This window comes from Meles meles, chromosome 9 (genome assembly GCF_922984935.1).
Source record: "Meles meles chromosome 9, mMelMel3.1 paternal haplotype, whole genome shotgun sequence".
Taxonomy (NCBI): domain Eukaryota; kingdom Metazoa; phylum Chordata; class Mammalia; order Carnivora; family Mustelidae; genus Meles; species Meles meles.
The window spans coordinates 52,395,847-52,417,555 of NC_060074.1; the positions used below are offsets into that span (position 1 = coordinate 52,395,847).

Genomic DNA, 21,709 nt, shown 5'->3' on the forward strand with positions numbered 1-21,709 from the left:
AATACTCCATTTTATGTACGTACGTACGTACGTATGTATGTATGTATGTATGTATATACCACTTCTTTATTTCTTCATCAGTCGATGAACATTTTGGCTTCTTCCATAATTTGGGTATTTTTGATAGTGCTTCTCTAAACATGGGGGTACATATGCCCCTTTGAATCAGAATTTTTGTATCCTTTGTATAAATACCTAGTAGTGCAATTGGTGGGTGTTAGGGTAGCTCTATTTTTAAGTTTTTGAGGACCCTCCATGTTGTATTCCAGAGTGGCTGCACCGGCTTGCATTCCCGCCAATAGTGTAGGAGGGTTCCCCTTTCGCTGTATCCTCGCCAACATCGTTTTTTCATGAGTTGTTAATTTTAGCCATTCTGACAGGTATAAGATGGTGTCTCATTTTGGTTTTAAGTTGTATTTCCATGATCATGAGTGATGTTGAGCATTTTTTGTGCGTCTGTCAGTTATTTGTAGGTCTTCTTTGGAGAAATGTATGCTCATGTCTTCTGTTCGCTTCTTTTTTTTCTGTTCGCTTCTTTTTTTTTTTTTTTTTTAATTTATTTGACAGAGAGAGACACAGTGAGAGAGGGAACACAAGCAGGGGGAGAGGGAGAGGGAGAAGCAGGCTCTCTGCGGAACAGGGAGCCAGATGTGGGGCTCGATCTCAGGATCCTGGGATCATGACCTGAGCCGAAGGCAGACACTTAGCGACTGCGCCATCCAGGCGCCCCTTCTGTTTGCTTCTTAACTGGATTATTTATTTTTGGGGTGTTGATTTTGATGAGTTCCTTATAGATTCTGCATACTAGCCCTTAACCTGATCTATCATTTGCAAGTATCTTCTCCCATTCTGCTGGTTGTGTTTTAGCACAACTTCACTGTGCAGAAGCTTTTTAGCTTGATGGAGTCCCAATAGTTCATTTCTGCTTTTGTTTCCCTTGCCTCCAGTGATGTGTCTAGTAAGAAGTTGCTACGGCTAAGGTCAAAGGGGTGGCTACTTGCTGTTTCCTCTAGGATTTTGATGGTTTCCGGTCTCACATTTAGATTTTTCTTCCATTTTGAATTTATTTTTGTGTATGATGTGAGAAAGTGCTATAGTTCCATGCTTTTTCATGTGGCTGTCTGGTTTTCTCAACACGATTTGTTGAAGAGACTGCGTTTTTCCATCGGATACCCTTTCCTGCTTCGTCAAAGATTAGTTGACTGTAGAGTTGTGGGTTCATTTCTGGTTTCTCTGTTCTGTTCCATTGATCTATGTGGCTGATTTTGTGCTAATACCACACTGTCTTGATGATTACAGTTTTATAAGAGTCTGAGGTCTGGGATTGTGATGCCTCCTGCTTTGCTTTTCTTTTTCTTTTCTTTTCTTTTCTTTTTTTTTTTTTTAGAAAGTAAAGGCATAGCTTCTTCTTCTTTTTTTTTTTTAAGCTTATATATTTTATTTATTTGACAGGCAGAGATCACAAATAGGCAGAGAGGCAGGCAGATAGAGAGAGGTAGAAGCAGGCTCCCCACAGAGCAGAGAGCCCGATGTGGGGCTTGATCCCAGGACCCTGGGATCATGAACTGAGCTGAAAGCAGAGGCTTTAACCCACTGAGCCACCCAGGCGCCCCTGCTTTTCTTTTTCAACATTACTTTGGCTATTCAAGTTCTTTCATGGTTCCATACAAATCTTAGGATTGTTTGTTCTAGTTCTCTGAAAACTGCTGGTGTTATTTATTTATTTTTTAAAATATTTTATTTATTTGGCAGAAATCACAAATAGGCAGAGAGGCAAGCAGAGAGAGAGGAGGAAGCAGGCTCCCCGCTGAGCAGAGAGCCTGATGCGGGGCTCGATCCCAGGACCCTGGGATCACGACCTGAGCCGAAGGCACTGGCGCCCCTGCTGGTGTTATTTTGATCACAATTGTATTGAATTTGTAGATTGCTTTGGGTAGTATAGACATTTTAGATATATCTGTTCTTCCAGTCCATGAGCCTGGAATGTTTTTCCATTTCTTTGTGTCTTCTTCAATCTCTTTCATAGTGTTCTATAACTTTCAGCATATAGATCTTTACCTCTTTAGTTAGGTTTATTCCTAAGTATCTTATGTTTTTTGGGGCAATTGTAAATGGGATCAGTTCCTTGCTTTCTCTTTCTGCAGCGTCATTATTGGTGTATAGAAGTGCAGCAGATTTCTGTACATTGATTTTATACCTTGCAACTTTGCTGAATTCCTCTATCAGTTACAGCAATTTTTCGGTAGAGTCTTTCAGGTTTTCTACATAGAATATCATGTCATCTGTGAGGAGTGAGTGTTTGACTTCTTCCTTGCAGATTTGGGTGCCTTTTATTTGTTTTCGTTGTCTGATTGCTGAGGCCAGGACTTGCAGTACTGTATTGAAAAGCAGTGGTGAGAATGGACATCCCTATCTTGTTCCTGCCCACAGAGGAAAAACTCTCAGATTTTCCCCATTGAGGATGATACTCACTGTGGGTCTTTCATATATGGCCTGTATGATGTTGAGGTATGTTCTTTGTGTCCCTATTTTCTTGTGGATTTTGTATCAAGAAAGGATGCTGTATTTTGTCAGATGCTTTTTCTGCGTCTATTGAGAGGATCATATTGTTCTTATCCTTTCTTTCATTAATGTGGTGTATCATGTCGATTGATTTGTGGATATTGAACCACCCCTGCAGCCCAGAAACAAATCCCACTTGATCATGGTGAATAATCCTTTTAATGTACTGTAGATTCGATTTGCTAGTATCTTGTTGAGAATTTCTATATCCATTTTCATCAGGGATGTTGGTCTGTAATGCTCCTTTATAGTGGGGTCTTTGGTTTTGGGATCAAGGTAATGCTGGCCTCATAGAGTGAATTAGTTTTCCTTTCATTCCTATTTTTTGGAATAGCTTCAGAAGACTAGGAATTACCACTTCTTTAAATGTCTGGTAGAATTCCCCTGGCAAGCCATCTGGCCCTGGACTCTTGTTTGTTGGGAGATTTTTGATTACTGACTAAATTTCTTTGCTGGTTATGAGGTCTGTTTAAATTTTCTATTCCTTCCTGTTTCAGTTTGGGTGGTTTATATGTTTCTAAGTATTTATCCATTTCTCCCAGACTGCCCAATTTGTTGCCATGTAATTGCTCATAATATTCTTTTATAATTGTTTGTATTTCTGTGGTGTTCTTTGTGATCTCTCTTCTTTCATTCATGATTGTGTTTATTTGGGTCCTTTCTCTTTTCTTTTTGATAGGTCTGGGCAGGGGTGTATCAGTTTTGTTAATTCTTTCAAAAAACCAGTTCCTACTTTTGCTCATCTGTTCTACTGCTTTTTTGATTTCTGCATTATTTATTTCTTCTTTCATCTTTATTACTTCCCCTCTTCTACTGGATTTAGGCTTTGTTTGCTGCTCTTTTTCCAGCTCATGTAGGTGTAAGGTCAGGCTGTGTATTTGAGAATTTTCTTGCTTCTTGAGGAAGGCCTGTATTGCTATACACTTCCCTCTTAGGATCCCCTTTGCTGGGTCCCAAAGGTTCTGGACTGTCGTGTTTTCATTTTCATTTGCTTCCATGTATTTTAAAAATTTCTTCTTGAATTTCCTCATTACCCATTCATTCTTCAGTAGGATGTTCTTTAGCCTCTATGTATTTGTGGTCTTCCAAAATTTTTTCTTGTGGTTGACTTCAAGTTTTACAGAGTTGTGGTCTAAAAATGTGCATGGTATGATCTTAATCTTTTTGTACTGACTGAGGCCTGTTTTGTGACCCAGTATGTGATCCATTCTGGAGAATGTTCCAGTTGCACCCAAAAAGAATGTGTATTCTGCTGCTTTAGGATGAATGCTCTGGATGTATCTGTTAAGTCCATCTGATCAAGTGAGTCATTCAAAGAGATTATTTCCTTGTTGATCTTCTGCTTAGACCATCTGTGCATTGCTGTGAGTAAGATGTTAAAGTCCTCTGCAATTATGGTATTGTTATTAGTGAGTTTCTTTAAGTTTGTTATTAACTTATTTGTATATCTGGCTGCTCCCAACCTGGGGGCATAAATATTTACAACTGATAGATCTTTTTTTTTTTTTTTCCCAAAGATTTTATTTATTTATTTGACAGAGAGAGATCACAAGTAGACAGAGAGGCAGGCAGAGAGAGAGAGAGGGAAGCAGGCTCCCTTCTGAGCAGAGAGCCCGACGCGGGACTCGATCCCAGGACCCTGAGATCATGACCTGAGCCGAAGGCAGTGGCCCAACCCACTGAGCCACCCAGGCGCCCCTGTTAGATCTTTTTGGATAGACCCCTTTGTTATGATATAGTAACCTTCTTCATCTCTTATTATAGTCTATAGTCTTATGGTTTAAAATCTAGTTATAGTCATATATCTATATATGGTCTCATAGTCTTTGGTTTAAAACCTAGTTATAGTCTTTGGTTTAAAACCTAGTTTATCCTATATATTATGGCTAGTTCAGCTTTCCTTTGATGTTCATTAACATGATAGATGGCTCTCCACCCCTCCTTTTCAACCTGTCAGTGTCTTTGGGTCAAAAATGAGTCTCTTGTAAGCAGAGAATTGATGGGTCATGTTTTTTCATCTATTCTGTTACCCTGTGTCTTTTGATTGGAGCGTCCATTCCATTACATTCCAAGTAACCATTGATAGATATGAATGTAGTGCCTTTGTATTACCTATAATGACTCTTTTCCTGTAGATTGTCTCTGTTCCTTCCTAGACTTTGTTGATTTTGGTGTCTTTCCCACTCAAAGGTCCACTTAAGTATTTTTTGCCAAGCTTAGTGTTTAATGTTCATGGTCTCCTTTAGTTTTTGCTTGTCTTGGAAACACTTTATTTTGCTTTCTATTCTGAATGACAGCCTTGCTAGAGATATAGTATTCTTGGCTGCATATTCTTCCATTTAGTTTGTTGAATATATCATTGCTACTGTCTTCTGGCCTGCCCAATTTCTCTGGACAGGTCTGCTGCTAACCTTCTAGGATAAGCACTTTTTGTGCCTAGCTTTCAGAATGACCTCTACTTCTTTATATTTTGCCAGTTTCACTGTGGTATGTCTTGGTGTTGACCTGTTTTTGTTGATTTTGAGGGGAGTTCTTTGTGCCTCTTGGACTTGAATGCCTATTTCCTTCCCTAAATTAGGGAAATTTCTCAACTATGATTTGCTCAAATAAACCTCCTGGTCCTTTTTCCCATTCTTCTTCTTCTAGGGCTCCTATGATGTGATTATTATTGCACTTTATGGAAGATCTAACAGTTGTAAATATTTATTTATGCCCCCAGCTTGGGAGCAGCCAGATATATAAATCAGTTAAAAACAAAACTCAACCTGAGGGTTTTGAAGGGTCAGGGGTGGGAGGTTGGGGCAACCTGAGGGTTTTGAAGGGTCAAGGGTGGGAGGTTGGGGGAACAGGTGGTGGGTAATGGGGAGGGCACGTTTTGCATGGAGCACTGGGTGTTGTGCAAAAAGAATGAATACTGTTAGGCTGAAAAAATAAATAAAATGGGAAAAAAAAAAACAAAACTCATTAATAACAGTACCATAATAGTAGGGGACTTCAACATCCCACTCACAGCAATGGACAGATCAACAAGGAAACAATTTCTTTGAATGACACATTTGATCGAACTTAACAGATATATCTAGAGCATTTCATCCTAAAGCAGAAGAATACATATTCTTTTTGGGTGCAACTGGAACATTCTTCAGAATGGATCACATACTGGGTCACAAATCAGGCCTCAGTCAGTACAAAAAGATTAAGATCATACCATGCACATTTTTAGACCACAACTCTGTAAAACTTGAAGTCAACCACAAGAAAAAATTTTGGAAGACCACAAATACATAGAGGCTAAAGAACATCCTACTGAAGAATGAATGGGTAATAAGGAAATTAAAGAAGTTAAAATATACATGGCAATATACCCTCTTCCACATGAACTCCAGGAAGGGGACCGTTCTCTCCCAGTGTGACCCAGGGTATCCCCACACTATAGCATCTTGCCTGTGTGCTGCTCTCTCTCCCACTCTCTCCTTCTCTCCCTGACTTCTGTCTTTGAAAAGGCTTTCCCTCTACGGCACTGAGGCTTTTCTTGATTCACATCTCTGAACCTTGTTTCTGCCACGTTCTCTCCTTGCAGTTGTGCAGACTGTTTTCTTATCCTCATATCGATTTCCTTGTTGTTCAAAATGGTTTGATGTTGATCTAGCTGTGTTTGAGGGATGAGGCAAGTCTGGGATCCCTACTACTCTGCCATCTTCTCTAATATGGGTTTTTTACAGAGAGTTTTCCAGTGCAGAAATTGTTGTTTCAAAGTATATGATTTTACAGAGGGTTTTCCAGTAAAGAAATGATTGTTTCAAAGTATATGGTTATTTTTAAGAAACTAGATAAAAAATCAGTTATTTCTAATAAGCCAACTTCTTTCCAAAGAAGTTTTTATCATTTTACATTTCCTCCCACAAAGTAAAAAAGGCCCCTTTTCATCCTAAAATATAATTTTATCAAAAACAGTATTTAATTTTAATGTACAGTTCTTTAATTCACACAATCCTTAATTAAATTAATTAGTAGTTTTTGCAGACAACAAGGAAAATGTTGCCTTGTTTTCGGGTTGGTTGTTCATTTGGTTGTACATGTAATGGTAATCTCTGCTCAGCTTTTAAATCTTGTTTCCTTTTCTCATGTATTTTTGGAAAATTTCCTTAATTGATAATTCTTCCATATTTTGTATTACTGTATTATATACTCCATTATATTAGATTGCTTTATATTGATAAACAAGTTATAGTCGTTAACAATTTTGTAAGACAAGATTGCTTTGCTAATAAGAATATGAATTTTCATTTTCATTCTTTGAGTATGTGATAATTTTACTTTACTGTTAATTAATTGGGGACTAATTAATCAATATTCTGATTTTTAATTCTTTATTTACTTCTTCCCTTTAATTGCCTGTTTTAAGGCACTTAATTTATGACTAATAACTTCACCAAGAAGGTTGCAGGAAATAAAAAACATAAACTCAAGCTGCAAATCAAAGTAGTAAGTAAGTATATGGTAGCTTTATTAAGGTGGACTTTTTTTTTTTTTTGAGTGGAGGATTTTGACTATTTTACATGTTAATACTTTTTCACTCTATTTTTGGAAAGTGTGCATTTCTTTCAGGTATCATTAAGGTTAGAAAAACCCACTATATTAAAATATTCAAGCAGGCAAATAAAACTTTATTTATGTTTGTGCATTTGTACTATAAAAATTTGGAAAGGAGCACTTGCTAGTTTTAATTCTGGGATTTTTTTTGTGTCTAAATCCTGTTTGCATCCTCTCCTTTGTGCTGCTGGCATCCTTTTGTGCCCTAGAGTTCTGGACTTTTCTTTGACTTTACTTTCTTTATGTCTCCTGCTAATTACCGGCTGGAGCAGAGTGATTCTGATATAATTTTAAAGATAATTTAATATGGTTTTTCATTGTCTTCTACAAATAAATGCTTTGGAAAGAAAGCCTAGACAAGAAATAGCCATTAGCCTCCACAGTTCAAATATGGAACACTTGTAATTCATTCCTTACATGTTTTGTTATGAAGAATTCAAAAGTCTTAAGACCAGCTAGGAAGCTGAGGTTAAGATTTTCTAATGGTTTAATGTCTCAGTGGAAACAATTATTTTCTTTTTTAATCATGTGACTTGTGACAGAAGATGGACAGCTCACTGGTGGATGTCTCTTGGGAACTGTCTAAATGCTCTGCTGTTGTCTTAAATCTCTAGGTCTTATATCCAGTTGAACATTGTGAATTTCTGTTTTCCCCTCTTGATAACTATTAATGAACAAGCTTAAACTCTGGTATGCCATTTTATAAGATGAATACTGAGTTGCATTAAATACCTGAAACAAATAAATGGTGAACTATTTGTAGGTTGATGAATACATTTTTTTAAATTTTATTTATTTGACAGAGAGAATCACAACTAGGCAGAGAGGCAGGCAGAGAGAGAGGAGGAAGCAGGTTACCTGCCGAGCAGAGAGCCCGATGTGGGGCTCGATCCCAGGACCCTGGGATCATGACCTGAGCCGAAGGCAGAGGCTTTAACCCACTGAGCCACCCAGGCACCCCAATGAATAAATTTTTTTAAAGATTTTATTTATTTATTTGATAGAGATCACAAGTAGGCAGGGAGGCAGGCAGAGAGAGAGGGGGAAGCAGGCTCCCTGCTGAGCAGAGAACCCAATGTGAGGCTTGATCCAGGACCCTGAGATTATGACCTGAGCTGAAGGCAGAGGCTTAACCTAACACTGAGCCACCCAGGTGCCTCTATGAATGCATTTTTTATTTTTTAATTTTTTTGAAAGATTTTATTTGTTTATTTCACAGACAGAGATCACAAGTAGGCAGAGAAGCAGGCAGAGAGAGAGGGGAGGAAGCAGGCTCCCCGCTGAGCAGAGAGCCTGATGTGGGGCTCAATCCCAGGACCCTTGGATCATGACCTGAGCTGAAGGCAGAGACTTTAACCCACTGAGCCACCGAGGTGCCCCATTTTTTAAAAACTACTTAATTTCATTATCTTTTTGAGGGTCACGAATAGCTTTTTATAAGCTTTCTTCATGAAGACTTAATTTCACTATATTTTATTGATAATCCATTGCTTGTAAAGTCTTATTAACATATACTTTAGACTTTGCCATTCATGGCATCTTCATAGAATGCATACTTGTGTTTACAATCATGACTACGAAGACCAATGTATAACAAACTGTTTTGAGAAGTGGCATCTGCCTCATAAATACTCGGTATAGAATTTCACTCTTCTTTCAATCTCTACATGCTCAATAATTTTGTTACTGCATTGTCCTAACATTAATAATTATATATAATAACTACATTAAAAAGAGCTTTGCATTTTGGAATCATTCCTAATGTTTCAGTTATCTTTGAGTGATAGCACTTCTAGGGATATGCTCAAGAGAAATGAATACATGTGTCCATACAAATATTTGTGCATGAATGTTCATAGCTGCATTATTCATAATAACCAAAAAGTGGAAATAATCCAAATATATACCTACTGATAAATGAATAAATAAAATGTGGTATGCCATACAATGGAATATTATTTGGTAAGAAAAAGACATATAGTACCGGTATATACTACAGCATGTATACATCTTGAAAATATTATGTCAAGTGAAGAAGACAGTCACAAAGGAGCATATGTTGTATGATTCCATTTAAATGAAAGTTCATAATGGACACTTTGGTAAGATGCAGAAATTAGATTAGCAATTACCTAGTTTGGGGCCCTGGGAAAATTGGGAGGTTATTGGGAAGGGGAGCTGTTTTCTTTTGAGGTAATGGAAGTGTTCTAAAAGTGTTTGTGCAGAGCTTTGTTACTATACTACAAGCCAATGCATTGCAAACTTTGAATGGGTGAAGTATATGGTTTGTAAATCTTCAGTAATTTTTTAAAAAAAGTTAAAGCGGTAAGTCAAGGTGGTGATGGTGGCTTGGTCTAGAGTGGCAGCGATGGAATCGGTGAGAAGTGGGTCAAATCTGAAAGCAGAGGCAACAGAATTTGCTGCAAGATCAAATAGGGGGTGTAAAAAAAAGTTGCACAGGAAACAACAGATGTTGACAAGGATGCAGAGAAAGGGGAACCCTCTTTCACTGTTGGTGGGAATGCAGACTAGTGTAGCCACTCTGGAAAATGGTATGGAGGTTCCTCAAAAAGTTAAAAATTAAAAAAAAAAAATCAAAAAACAAAGCAAAACAAAGTGACCCAGCAGTTGCCCTACTAGGTATTTACCCAAAGGATACATAATTCTAATTTGAAGGAATACATGCCCTGGAGTGTTTATGGCAGCATTATGAACAATAGCCAAATTATGGAAAGAGCCCAAATGTCCATTAACTGATGAATGGATAAAGACGATATGGTATCTGTCTATCTAGCTATCTATCTTTCCATTTATCTATCTGTAATGGAATATTGCTCAGCCATAAAAAGAATAAAATCTTCCATTTGCAATGATGTGGATGGTGCCAAAGAGTATTATGCTAAATGAAATAAGTCAGAGAAAGACCAATACCACATGATTTCACTCGTGTGGATTTAAGAAACAAAACAAATGAGCAAAGGAAAAAAAAATAAGAGAGACGAATCAAGAAACAGAGTCCTTAACTATGGAGAAAAATACTGATGGTTACTGGAGGGAAAGTGAGTCAAGGATGGGTTAAACAGGTGATGAGTATTAAGGAGGGCACTTGTGATGAGCACTGAGTGCTCTCTCTAAAGGATGAATCATTGATTTGTATGGATGAAAGAAAAAAAAAAGTACAATGTTTTTGGTACCAAAAAAAAAAAAAAAAAGAGAGTCCAAGGTTTTTTTTTTTTTGTTTTTTTTTTAAAGATTTGATTTATTTATTTGACAGACAGAGATCACAAGTAGGCAGAGAGAGAGGAGGAAGCAGGCTCCCTGCCGAGCAGAGAGCCCGATGTGGGGCTCAATACCAGGACCCTGGGATCATGACCTGAGCTGAAGGCAGAGGCTTTAACCCACTGAGCCGCCCAGGCGCCCCCCCCCAAGGTTTTTTGATACAGCCTACACTATGTCACATCCTGCTTAGGAGTTATGTAAAATGGTGCTTGAGGATTGACCATTGAATTGGTCAATCTGTATTGACCAATTGGCTGTGACTGTATCAAGTAAGGTTTCCATATGGTGGCAGGGGCCAAAGCCTGTTGGGTTCAAGAAAAAAATATGAGGTTAGGGGTATGGGATATGTAGGCAGTGGGTATACATAATTCTTTCTAGAAATTTTGTATTAAAGGTGAGTGGGCTGCTGGAGGAGTAGCTGAAGAGGGATGTGGGGGCAAATCAGTTTATTTTAAGATGATTATTCATACAGCATCGTTGTATGGATAGCATTGACTTAGTAGAGAAGAAAAAATGATGCAGAAGAGACAAGTGTAATCCGTCAGTGACATCCTATGGGAAAGCAGAGGGTGTTGCACTCCTAAAGGGACAGTCATCCATTGTAACACCTGGACGTGCAGATTTAGGCTTGGCAGTCATAGAACAAGCAAGTTGATACAATCAACAGGGCAGTAGGAAAAATAATTTTTTGATTGTTTATGTCTTCTCTGCTAAATGTAGAAATGTAACGATTGGCTAAGAGGTAGAAGTGTGGAGATGGCAGTCTGAGGAAGGCGGACAAGGTGCAAAAGTTTCCTGATGGATGAAGATTGATTTGAGTAGGAACTGTTGCAGGATTGCAGCAAAGCACTGAAAGATACTTGTAGTGGGATGTGAGTCTATAGTGTGAAAAGGAGCAGCATACAGGGGGTGGGGGACTCTTTCTAGGTCATGTTCATCTGTTTGCAAGTAGGAGTGGAATAGGAGAAAGTTCGACTAACCTGCTTATTGGTTTCGTAGAGCTGCCGAAAGAAAGTATCACAGACTGTGTTGCTTACACACAGAAATTTATCATCTCACAGATTTTAGAAGCCTATAATCAGTGTGTCAGTGGACTTAATTTCATTCTGAGGTCTTTCTCTATGGCATTTAGATGGCTGCCTTCTCTGTTTTCACATGGTCTTTCCTCTGTGTCCTAATGACCTTTTTTATAAGGATGCCCATCATTTAGATTAGGACCAATGTGTATGACCTAATTTTGCCTTAATTACCTCTTTAAAGGCTCTGTCTTCAAATATAGTCACGTTCTAAAATAATGGGGGTTAGGACTTCATATATGAATTTTTGGGGATGGCTGTGGCAAAATTCATAATAATCCATAACAACCAGTGCTAGAGTTTTAAAAACTTAAATATATTTGAGTGAGAAATGGAATATGTAATACATTTGAAATCTTGTTAATCTTTTAATATGTTTGGAAGTGTTCGGTACAAAGAAGAAAGATAAATGAATTAAAGAAATACAGAGTGACTGAGTTGTTGTGTTATTTTACATAGGTTGATAGGAAAGCTCTCCAAGATGTGACATTTGAGCAGGAAGGAAGGAAGAACTGAAGGAAGTAAGAGCAGGGAGCCATGACCATGTCAGTGGACAGAGAAAACAGCATATGCACAGGCCCTGAGGCAAGGTATATATGAGGAACAGTCTGGAGACCCAAGTTTCTGCTGTAGAGAACACAATTAGGAAAAGAGTCAGAAAGATACTAGTCAGGGAATCAAATGATAGGTACACCAACATTTTGCTTTTGCCTTAAGAAAATGGGGTATAATTTATACAGAATGAAATGCATAGCTCTTACGTCTATGGTTCAGAGTTTGACAGTTGTCAAATCCTGTGTGACTCTTCCTGATCATAAACTGTACTAAATATATTTGTGATTATTAACTATAAAACACTATAATTTGTAATACAGTTACTAATATTAAATATATTCATGATGATGATCTTGTCTTCCGACCCCCTGAATACATACATACTGAATTTATACTACTTCTGAAAGGATGGGCAAAGAGAATTCTCACTCTTTTTTCTCATTCTTTTGATCATGTTCATGATGTTGATAATATTATTGTTACTACTAGTACTACTAACTAATGTATATTGAATCCGTCCTGAGTGCCAGGCACTGTTATAAGAGCTTTGCCTATATCAGTTATTCAGCACTCACCATAGCCTGTGAAGTAGGTATTACTGTTCACATTTTCTGATTAGGAAAATCAAGGCACACATTTAAGTAACTTGAATTAAGCCATACAACTGGTGAGTACTGGAATGCAGATTCAATGCCTGGCATTCTAACTCTGCACTATATAATTTAAATCTTATGCTAGGTTGCCTCCCAATAGTCAAAGTTTATGTTATGAATATTCCACTTTCCTTAGTTTAAAAGCAAGTGAGGGCTGTTCTTTCCTTTCTATTCCACTGTTTCCACACAGGCATTCATTTAACATTATTTTTGCTTCTTTCTCTCTTAGTACATATTCCCATGTGTTGTGATTTTTATAGTGGCTCCTTTGGTTGAGGCTGGGGAAGATTCCCTTAGCTCATCTTAATTTTTGATTTTCATTCATACATAGATCAGTCTTCTTGTCAAGCATACCTGTGGCTAATGCAGGGTACTTTTTTCAGTGCATTAGATTTATCAGTCCGTAAACCAAATTCTGCAAATTTGTCCAGTCGTCAGGTCCCAGAAGCTCCTGCACAGTTATTTAAAACATCTGAAGCATGTTGGTGCCTGGAACTTCTGGGAGTACTATCAGCATTTTCTGCTAGCTCCCAGGATCCTTTTGCAGCCTCACATATAGTTTCACAAAGTAGATTGGATAAATTTGTACCTATTATGCAATTTTCTACAAAATAAATGAGTACAGATAAACATGTCTAGTAGCAACTAAGCTAGACTCTCTATGCAAGTGATAACCTCAATTCAAAAACAGAAAACTCTTTCTCCTTATTTAAAACATATGTACCAAACTCCTAAGCTTTGTCTAGATTTTTTAATTTAAAATCTATTTTTGATTAAAAAAAGAAAATGGTGCATATCATCAAATCATGTAATAGGTCATAGAATATCTGACTGATAGAAGAAAAAGAGAGGCAGTCTGACTAACAAGATAGTACTTGATGATTTTCTTTTATAAGTATTCCTACCTAGAGAAATACTTGTAACAGAGAGAAATAATTGTGCTCCAGAGATACTGAAATGGTTAGGAAAGGGGCTGTGTTTTCAGATAGAAGAGCCTCTAGTTTATGCAAGTTAGTCCTTTTCCACATTGGTTTGGCAAGCCAGTGATATTGCAGAACTTGGATTCGGTCTGAGAAACTGAGAAGTGTTTGCAAATTAATAGAGGCTTCCTGGAATAAAAACATAATACAGATGCTGATTCTCTTAAATAAACCTGGGCCGCCAACTGTGTTTATGCTGGTTACTGTTACTGTGTATGTTGTACCTTCCTTCTGCTCAATCAGTTTTGTTCTCATGAAGAGTATTGGGATACAATATATGAGATTACTGTTATACAAGTGTCAGCAGATAAAACTTACAAATGATAAGATTTAGTATTTTTTCAAGGTAGAGATGTTTTCAAGGTAGAGGTGGAATTCAAAAGTTGAAATATATGGGGGAAGACTTTCACAAACAAAAATTTAAATAGCAGTGCCATTTTATCATTAAAATAGTGAGGAGACTTCTCTCAGTGCTAATGCCTTGACATATAGCTCTGTCAGGCTATGAAATTAGATAATTTGAGTAATGCTTGAAGTGGCAATAAGATATGATTTTGACTTTCTATTATAACTAAAGTTTGTATTAAATTCTGAATAACCTTAAATGTTAGGCCATTAGGAAATGTCTTATCTTAGACATTTTAATATTTAAGTGGTTTCACATTTTTTATTATAATAATGTTTTTTATATTTTCTTTTTAAAGTGTTCTCATACTTTATCTCACTTAAGCCTTACAGTATTTTATGAGGTGAATACGACAGAGAATATGTTATAGTAAAGGCAATGAAGCACGGAGAGGCAAATGCCTACCCAAAGACATCTTTTCATTTTATGACAGAGCCAGGGATGGTGTTGTTTATGCCTTTTATTATAGATCTTTATATAACATATTAAGATCTTTTATTACAGGATCTTTTAAGATATTTCCGTCTTAAATCTGGGGATGGCCATTTGGTAACTATCAGTGTTATGTATACTTTCCTGTGAGACTTTTTTCCACAATAAACTGAAGGGGACTGCTTCATCATAGGACTGAAGAAAGATACAATAGCTTGAATTGTTTCATATCTCATATTCAGTAAAGCATGCAGAAAGTAAAAGGAAAGATACATAGGGGAACTATTCCCTTGTTATCAGGTTTAGAGGCTGAGTTCCAATGTTTAGTTTTAATATTTACAAAAAACGAAGTTGAAATGAAATAAAGTAGATAATTAATGTGCCATTTTTTAAGAAAAATAAGCAAATAGGTAAACCCCATAAATCATATATTCCTTCAGTTTGCAGTTTTTGCATCTTTCTTTAATAATTATATGCTGAATAAATGTAAATTTAATGCAGATCGTGAAAATAGACTGTTATATTTTTTCAGCTGTCACTTTATGTAAATTTCGAATTCATTATGAATCTGGGTAGTTTGTAACAGGCAGCAGCATTGGTGTTGCTTTATCATGCAAAGTCAGCTGCCATTAATTTAAAGAGCTTCTGCTTCTGCAAATTGCACTTTGGTGTTTTTATTTTGAGACAGATATTTATGAAATATTTCAAGTATCTTTGTATTTAAAAGCTGTTCTTCCCAAATATCTTTCAAGGCTATGTTACTAATTCACATCAAAGATTTTATATTTAAGTTATTATTATATTTTATTTTATTTTTTTAGAGAGAGAGTGAGTAGTGGGGGCAGAGGGAGTGGGAGAGAGAGAATCCCAAGCAGGCCAACATGGGCTCTATCTCATGACTCATGACCCTGAGATCATGCCAAGCAGAAATTAATAGTTGGACACCGAAGACTGAGTCACAGGAGCCCCACAGTTGATGTTATTTTAAATGTAACAGATGATATGAGAATATTTTTGGTTTGTTATACTTACTGTACCTGACTTAACTGTAACTTTATGTAAATTAATTAACCAGGCAGTTACGGCTCTTTATAATATAAATGAAAGAAATATGTTTATGGTATTCTATACTTAACTTTGAATATCTCTCAATGATTGTGCACTTATCTGTTATGCCTTTTAGAATTTTTGCTTTGGTTATTTTAAGTCACTTTAAACTAGTATTTTGTTTCCCCTCTGATAATTTTTTTGAACATATACGATCCTTTCTAAAGTATACATTTGTTGTAGATACTTTCTGTGCAGTCCAGATGGGGTGTTTAAGGCTATGTAACTGATGACTAATTTCATGTAATGGTCCTTTTTGAGAATTCAATTATTTTTGTTTTATATGTTAATATTAATAATTATCGTTTTGCAAGATACTTTACAAGCATTATTGTGGTTAGTCCTCATAACAATCTTTAGGTTTGGCCTTGTTACTCTCATTTTATAGATGTGGAAACAGAGGCTTAAAAGGGTCCCACAGAGGGTCACATGGAGGTCATGGTCCATTAAGCGTCTGACTTGTGGTTTTGGCTCAGGTCGTGATCTCAGGGTGAAGTCGAGTCCTGCATCTGGCTCTGTGCTCAACACGGAGTCTGCTTGAGATCTTCCCCCTTTCCCTCTGCCTCTCCTGCTTGTGCTCTTCTCTCAAATAAGTGAATAAATCTTTAAAAAATTTTTTTAAAGGATCCCACAGATAAGAGGTCACTAAACAAAGGCCTGTCTATGTATAAAGGTAGTTTTTAACTACTATTATATATTGTATTCCAGGATGATTTCTATTACAGCAGTATTGGCTCCTCAGAAGTGCTGAATCAGGGTAAATTCAGGGCTGTGACAACTTGGTGCTCTGCAGAATATCATCATAGGACTTTTGAAGAAAAGAATACAACCTAAAGAAATCAGATAGTTGTCAAGCGCCCGACAGAGTAGTGACAGATCCAGGATTAGCTGTTCGAATTTTAGCCACCTAGCTTGCTTGCAGGTTTCACTTATTTAGTCTTTTCAGTCTGAATTTGAAGACTGAGTGCGGATATGTATGTATAGATACATTAAATAAATCATGTATTTCGTGTTATATTTCCTTTATATGGACAACAAACTATGCAATAATGAAATTTTCTTTTCCTCCTCCTCCTTTTTTTAATACAGTGGGATGCATCCTGCTTTTATCTTGGAGTTCACCCCTGTGGCTTGGAGTTGTCACTGTAGCATCTGTCTTCGATCTGTGTGTTAACTAGAAATCAAAAGAAGACATGAGGAGGTTTGTTTACTGCAAGGTGGTTCTGGCCACTTCCCTGATGTGGGTGTTTGTTGACGTCTTCTTACTTCTGTACTTCAGTGAATGTAACAAATGTGATGACAAGAAAGAGAGATCCCTGCTACCTGCACTCAGGGGTAAGTGCTTCTGAAGCAAATGTTGCTTTTATAAAGATGAGAGTTGTGGTGACTCTTGACGAATCTGTGAGATAGGGATTTTGTAAGCTGTTGAGTTAGAAGAGCATTTTGGCAGAACTATTAATGTACATTTACCCGTGGGAAATCTACTTTACTTACTCAGCCTCAGGGGTCTTGTGGGAAGAAATGAGACGAGTTAGCTAACCTCTAAGGTACCCTCCAATTCTAATAATTCCAGTGTTCTGTGACTGTGTGGAAAGAACAGTGTAGTGAACATTCAAATTGGACAGATTTTAAAATTTAGACTTCCAGAAGCAAAAGCCCTTAGAGGCTAAGTACACAACATAAAAGGGAAAAATGACTAAAGTGAGATGGTTGGGATTATAACAAAATGTAAGGACACATGACACCCTTACTGGCTTCTAAAAACAATAAATGAACAAACAACTTTTTAAACAAAACACATATTGAGGGGAGGCGAACCATAAGAGACTATGGACTCTGAAAAACAACCTGAGGGTTTTGAAGGGTCAGGGGTGGGAGGTTGGGGGAACAGGTGGTGGGTGATGGGGAGGGCACGTTTTGCATGGAGCACTGGGTGTTGTGCAAAAAGAATGAATACTGTTACGCTGAAAAAAATAAATAAATAGAAAGCAAAAAAAAAAAAAAACACATATTGATGGCCAGATTCGATCTGCGGCCACCAGGTCGTAGCCCCATAATTTCAAGTACATGATAAAGTCACTTTAATGTAGTATTTCCTTCTTTAGGAAGGACCCAGTTTCCTTTTCATTTTTCCCTTCTTTAGGGACCAGTTTCAGTGACTACATAAGAAACAATTATTTTTATAAAAGGTGATTTATTAAGTCAAACCATGGGGATTCATTTTCTGCATTTATTCCAAATAATTTTCTCTATGCTTTTTGTTGACTTTTAGATTCATTAAAAAGTTTCCATAATACTCCCAGTATAGGAGTGCTTCTAATGTATAAAGGATGCTTGAAATTAGTTTTATTATCATTGCCTTAAACATTGGTTTTCTTGAAATCTAGTTTACAGTAATTCTCTGCTCAACAAATTTTTCTTTATAAATATGATAAAAGGTAGGCTTTCAGTCCCATTTCGAATGTTTGTACCTTTTAGAAAAGTAAATCTAAATTACTGACTTGAGTTTTGCATTTGCTTAATGGATGTAGTTAGCTTTTAATGTGACACATATTTTTGAGCTTATTAATCAAAATATGTGAATAAACAGAATTTTATTGTTACTATTTGGTTATATGAGGGTTAGGAAATACAGAAGATCATTTCCAAAAGTTAGTTTTTGGTAAGAGTATTTTGAACTTTTTTTCACTTTAGTTGCAGTAATGCTTTTGCTCAGTTGGAGGCATTCTGACTATCTTCTTCTTTTCCAAAATGAGTTTCTCTCACTGTAATTTTTTTGACTAGCACAAAAAATGGAGAGAAAGTGCTTTGGGAGTGACAGTGCCTAGACCCATTTAGGTAGTTTATATGCATATTTTATGCCTTTATACTAGAATTATTCAAAAAGGAGAACTTTATATGAGTCTATCAGTTTTTGATAAATGAACATGGGGATTGATAATGCTGATCTTTGGTTAAAATCCCAGAAAAAAATCCGCCTTCTCTGCTTCTTTGTTGAATCAGTTGAGCTACTGGTTGGCCGAAAGTGGAAGTGTGTTTTGATGGAGCTCATCAGTTTGGAATGATTGCTTTGTCATTTGTTAAATAGGGACATCTAGATTGGTCACAAAAAAAAAGTCATAATCTGATTCAGCAAAACTATCACAGCTTATTCTGCGAGTACCAAAAAACGTACAGCTTTGCTGATTTAAGCCCTTAATGCTCAGTCTTAAATCTCAAAATGTGAAATTTAATGATGCAGGGCAAAAGTAGTAATTTTTCCTTATACTTAAGTTGTAAAATTAAACTACATTCTTCGTATTTTTAAGACTTGTTTAATGTACATTAATATTTGTCTTGAATAAATGGAAATAGACTTCAGGGTTTTAAGTTTATTTTCTATTGTGACTTCTTATTTTAGAATCTTACTTTATTTAGGAATCGTGCCACATATTTAAAATGATATTTTATTTACAGGCAGACAGTGCTGTACAAACTGTTCTTGACTAAAAATTTCATGTTCTGTACATGCTAAAAACAAACTTTTTGACTTAAAAGAAGTTGATGCTTCTGGACTTATGTGTCCCCATTATTAAAAAAAAAAAGGGTTGGGACTAGGTGGTTTCTCAGATCCCTTTTAATACTAAATTTTAAGCAATGCTAAGTATCCACTGCTGGCATACACATGAATTAATTTTTGAGACACGTTTATTCATTTATTTATAAATTCGTCAATTATTTAAGTGCCTATTGAATCAACACTTTGTACATCTTAAACCTACATAATGTTCTATGTCTAGCTATATTTCGAAAAATAAAAGAAAGGAAAGAAAAAGAAAAGAATATAGCCTAGCGATGAGCAAAGGAAAGGAAGGTACTAGAATTTTTATGAAATAACAGAGATTACAGGGTACTTCTGAATGAGAAAAATGCAGAACTCTTATTAGAGTAATTAAGACTGCAGTATTGGTACAAGGGGTCACAATGGGTAGCTAAATTGCCCTAATAGAGTAGCATAGAGACTATAGAAGTAGACTTACACCAAGTGTTTGGACTTTCAAAATATGACAAGAGCACCACAGATCAGTGGGGGAGAGAGGGCTCTTTAATTAATGGATTTGAAAATAAGATGGTAATCTATGTGGAAAACATGAAATTGGATGCCCAACTCATGTCATGAACCAAGATAAACTTAGGATTTATTAATGTCAACAATACAACTAAAACTTTTAGTGAAAATAATTTAGGCATTTATAAGACCTTGAATTAAGGAAAAATTCTAAAACACTACATAAAAAACATAGACCATAAAAGAAAATATAAATAAATCTGGCTATTTGACCATATGAAAATTGAGAAAGTTCTTTCATTAAAGTATACGTTAAATGACAAGTTACAAACTGTAGGTGTTAAAAGATCATTGGGGCGCCTGGGTGGCTCAGTGGGTTAAGCCTCTGCCTTAGGCTCGGGTCATGATCTCAGGGTCCTGGGATCGAGCCCTGCATCGGGCTCTCTGCTCAGCAGGGAGTCTGCTTTTCCCTCCCTCTCTGCCTGCTTGTGATCTCTCTCTCTCTCTGTCAAATAAATAAATAAAATCTTAAAAAAAAAAGATCATGCAACTGAGATATATATGATACACACACACACACACACACACACTATTATTAATAAGGAAAGTGCAAATAACCCAATTGGAAAAAATGGGTGACAGGAATGAATAGATATACCTTAGAAAAGGAAACGTATAGCAACAAAACTTATGAAAAAATATTTAACCTTAATTGTGATCAGGGAAACATAGACCAAGGCTGTAATGACATATTTATATCCATTCAATTGTCAAAAATTAAATTGGATGATAATACCAATTGTAAGGATTTATTTATTATTTATTTGAAAGAGAGAGAGAAAGCATGTGTGGGTGAGTAAGGAGGGTGGGGGAGGGGCAGAGGGAAAAGGAGAGAAAGTCTAGAGCAGGGGATCAATGACCCAGAGATCACAACTTGATATGAAACCAAGAGTCAGTCACTTAACTGACTGAGACACCCAGGTACCCCCATCTCCACATTTTTATAATAACTTCAGATAACAGTTCATTATTTCTGAAATCTGAACATTCATATATAACCCATCACTCATAGTCATATGCTCAGGATTCTTCCACATAGACAAATATCTCATTATTTTATTTTATAAAAATAAAAGCTGAGGGGCACCTGGGTGGCTCAGTGGGTTAAAGCCTTTGCCTTTCGCTCAGGTCCTGTTCCCAGGGTCCTGGGATCCAGCCTTGAATCTGGCCCTCTGCTCAGTGGGGAGCCTGCTTCCCCCTCTCTCTCTGCCTGCCTATCTGCCTACTTGTGATCTCTGTCTGTTAAGTAAATAAATAAAATCTTAAAAAAAAAAGCCGAAAATAACCCATAGATCTATCAGTGGGAATGCTAATAAATGAACTGTGATAAATCAATGTAAGAGAATAGTATATATTAGTTAAAATGAGTCTATGAATGAATTTTGGTAGTATAATAGTAAGTTATATCCCTCAAAGATGACAAATAACATGCAAAACTAACTAAAATTTAAAAATACGGGGCGCCTGGGTGGCTCAGTGGATTGAGCCGCTGCCTTCGGCTCGGGTCGTGATCTCGGGGTCTTGGGATCGAGCCCCGCATCGGGTTCTCTGCTCCGCGGCGAGCCTGCTTCCTCCTCTCTCTCTGTCTGCCTCTCTGCCTACTTGTGATCTCTCTCTCTGTCAAATAAATAAATAAAATCTTAAAAAAAAAAAATAAAAATAAAAATACACATTTTAAGAATATGTAGAATTGCAACAAGACTCTATAAAGCAAGCAAGATTAATTATGATAGGGGCGCCTGGGTGGCTCAGTGGTTTAAAGCCTCTGCCTTCGGCTCAGCTCATGATCCCAGGGTCCTGGGATGGAGCCCCGCATTGGGCTCTCTGCTCCGCAGGGAGCCTGCTTCCTCCTCTCTCTCTCTCTCTCTGCCTGCCTCTCTGCCTACTTGTGATCTCTGTCTGTCAAATAAATAAAATCTTAAAAAAAAGATTAATTATGATAATGGGATTTAGGATGT

At 36.8% G+C, this 21,709-nt stretch overlaps 1 protein-coding gene across 2 annotated transcripts in view; it reads left to right on the top strand.

Annotated features, from left to right (window-relative positions):
* GALNT13 (polypeptide N-acetylgalactosaminyltransferase 13) overlaps positions 1-21,709 on the top strand; it is a 554,323-nt gene that overhangs the window by 69,203 nt on the left and 463,411 nt on the right. For both annotated transcript variants that reach the window (XM_046019643.1, XM_046019644.1), the window contains exon 3: positions 16,733-16,978. In XM_046019643.1, coding sequence (XP_045875599.1) covers positions 16,837-16,978 — 142 coding nt within the window. In that variant the 5' untranslated portion in view covers positions 16,733-16,836. The remainder of the gene's footprint in view (positions 1-16,732; positions 16,979-21,709) is intronic.